Raw genomic sequence first — 3,234 nt, 5'->3', positions numbered from 1 at the left:
TAAAGCTGTGTTAACAACCGACGTATTTCAAATTTTACTTATGTTCGCCGCCGTGTTTTTAATTATTGGCTCAGCAGCAAATGATGTCGGAGGATTGGAACGGATATGGGAAATCGCGAGGCAAGGGCAACGCCTCGAGTTTGATAGGTAACCTATTTTTCTATATTAGTATGAACTTGGCCAATTGCACCTAAACACAAATTAATATTTTACTTATCTTATAGTATTGATTTAGATCCAACAGTAAAACATACCTGGTGGTCCATTATACTGGGAGGTTTCTGTACATTTTTAATACTTTTCGGAGTGAACCAAGTACAAATACAGCGTATGCTAACTGTTAAGTATGTCTCATTACTCTATTCGAGTAATTGAATAAGATTGAAAATTATTAAATAGTAGAGCAATTACTGACGTCTTATTAGTCGTGTATAAAACAATGACAGTTAGTTATATAATTTTAATTTTTTTTCTGTTTACTTAATTATTAAATAAACTTTCTTTTTTTATATCATTTAAATTATCGTTTATCAATTAAAGTACGTTTAAAGAAATTGAAGAAAAGTGAATTAAGAAAATTTTGTTTTAGAAATATGCTGTCTTCACAAAGAGCTCTATGGCTGTCTTGGCCTATTCAGACACTTCTTATGACTGCAATTTGCTTCTCAGGATTGGCGATGTACAGCAGATACCACAATTGCGATCCGCTTCTCCAGAAAAGAATTACCTCGCCTGATATGCTTATGCCATTGTACGTTGTAGACACGATGTCTAATATACCTGGTATACCAGGCCTTTTTGTGGCAGGTAAATATTTTTACCGCAAATTGACTTTGTCGTAGCTTAATATCTCTTAATATCTTTTAATATCTTATAGTAATTTCATATTAAAATATGAAAATAAAAATATTTGAAAACTTCAATATTTAAAATATAATTTTAGGCGTGTTTTTAAAACAATTTTAAAATAAAATCAATCAATTAATACGTTTGCGGTAGTCATCTTAGATTCTCTTTTTTATGTATAATGAAGACAGTTCTCAAACAGAAGTGCGCACTGGATTAACACTAATATTATATTTGATTATCTGTATTTCCAGGTATCTTTAGTGCAAGCGTTAGCACGATTTCTTCAATGATAAATTCTCTGGCGGCCGTAATGTTAGAGGATTTTCTGAAACCTTTATATAGAAAGTATATTGGGCATGAATTCTCTTCTACAAAATCAGCTTTCATTGCTAAAGTGCTCGCTTTTACGGTCGGCATTTTTTCCATTATTCTAGCATTTTTAGCGCAATTTTTTGGCGGATTATTTCAGGTAATGCTTATAAATATTTCAAATGAAATATTTCTCTTGAAAGATTAGTGGCAATAAAATAGATTTCTGTCATTTTAGGCTTTCTACATTATTATGGGAATAACTGGCGGTCCATTGTTAGGCATTTTCACACTTGGCATGGGAACAGAATCGACGACGGAAAGTGGTGCGATAATCAGTTTTTTCGTGGCGTTTTCATTTTTAGTCTGGGTCGCCTTCGGACAACCCCGCCCGACATCACCTAAATTGCCAACTATTATCGATGGCTGTGATAATAATGTTACAAATATGACAATGTCCGTTTTACAGAACGTCACGAACTTTTCTAAGTAAGTGATTCATCAAACTACAACGGAAAAAACGCTTTTCAAAGAAGTTTTGAAGAGTATTGAATATAAAGATTAGGCCAGATACAGTGTAAAAATAATTGTGTGGGATTATTCAAATAATTATATGGACTTTTCGAATTAGTTATTCGAATGTCATAACTCTTTGGCATTATCATCTTTCTTGAGTATGCTACGTAAATTTGATTTTTCAACATAATTAATTTCCAATTGGTAAGCAAACTGCCCGTTGTGATAACGAATTAATTGGCTGTAGAATAGTTAGCTTTGATATTGACACAAATAAAATATGTTTACATTTTCATTAAATTCATGTTTTCCGAGAGAATAACAGCAGATTAATTATTATCAAGAAATCAAGCAGAATCTGTAATCTTATAAACATTTTAATGGAAAGCATATAAAATTGTTATATGTTAATAAAAGGCAGATTATACTTATTGTCAGTTTCTGCGGTCAATCCGCCATTATGTCCTGTTACCTAAATCTGTTATATTTATGCGGTCATTCTATTGATAAAATTTGTAGCAGACACTTTCAAAATTTGATCTCGACATTTGACTGTCTGAGCATTTTCAGAATTGTATCTGATCTAATTTTTCCATATTTCAGCAAACCATATACATATACGCACGCGAGGTTATTTAATGAATTATTGTCATATCTTTTTTTCAGAAGCACTGGCGACAGCTCATACTTCTATTTATATCGCATTTCGAGTTTGTGGTATCCGCCCATCGGATTCTTAATAACGTTTTTGCTTGGAATGCTTGTCAGCAATTTGTCTGGTTTATTTATTAAGAATCAAAATAACGAGTTAGACATTAATTTATTCTTTCCCGTGATAGCGCGGCGTATATGTTCTAGACGGCGTAACGACATTGCGATTGAAAAAAGTTCTTCGTTAGACAGAAGGTATTCTGTCAGCGATGTAATTCACGAGAAAGACAATGCTGCGGATAAAATTGATACAAAACTCTCAATTTAAAAATCTTAGATAGGGATTAGACATTTCGTATTTATAATCGAAATTTACGTTTGGACCAAAATTGCAATAAGGTAAAAGCATGGAATAAAGATTACTATTTATAACAAATATGGGTATATACTACTGAGCGGCAATGTGTACGTCAGTCTGATTATTCGAGTAAAAATGCATTACACAAATGGAATTTAATTATTAATTTAAATGGTGGTCAAATGGTAGAACGCCCGGGTTCGATTCCCGGTTGAGAACTAAGGTGTTATTTTTCGCAATAAATTTCTTTATAAGTTTGGAGAAGGGGGAATTTTATATAAATAAATATTAGCATCGAAAGATATTAAATTGTTCGTTAATTCAATCAGTTACAAGTTTCCGGCTTCATGCAAAGAGCTGTGTTTCAAGACCGACAAATCATAAGGCGCGTAGATCGTATGTGGATATTGGTAACAATAAGAATTTCACACACCAACACTCATGTCGGCTATCATAGGCAATTATTTCACTATATGATTTATTCTTTGGAGCCTATTCCTTCTATTTAATATCATTTTATATTTGTTGAGATATCATAATATGTCAAATCA

The 3,234-nt window shown here is 32.3% G+C and overlaps 1 protein-coding gene across 1 annotated transcript in view; it reads left to right on the top strand.

Moving 5' to 3' along the window:
- Positions 1–2,832, top strand: part of LOC105456923 (putative sodium-dependent multivitamin transporter) — a 12,014-nt gene extending 9,182 nt beyond the window's left edge. Inside the window, exons 9-14 of the mRNA XM_011701308.1 lie at positions 6–147; positions 225–344; positions 590–807; positions 1,101–1,318; positions 1,397–1,647; positions 2,341–2,832. Coding sequence (XP_011699610.1) covers positions 6–147; positions 225–344; positions 590–807; positions 1,101–1,318; positions 1,397–1,647; positions 2,341–2,653 — 1,262 coding nt within the window. The 3' untranslated portion in view covers positions 2,654–2,832. The remainder of the gene's footprint in view (positions 1–5; positions 148–224; positions 345–589; positions 808–1,100; positions 1,319–1,396; positions 1,648–2,340) is intronic.
- The last annotated feature ends 402 nt before the right edge of the window (positions 2,833–3,234 follow it).

Source organism: Wasmannia auropunctata, unplaced genomic scaffold (assembly GCF_000956235.1).
Source record: "Wasmannia auropunctata unplaced genomic scaffold, wasmannia.A_1.0 LD335479.1, whole genome shotgun sequence".
Taxonomy (NCBI): Eukaryota; Metazoa; Arthropoda; class Insecta; order Hymenoptera; family Formicidae; genus Wasmannia; species Wasmannia auropunctata.
This window is presented reverse-complemented; position numbering and strand designations above follow the sequence as displayed.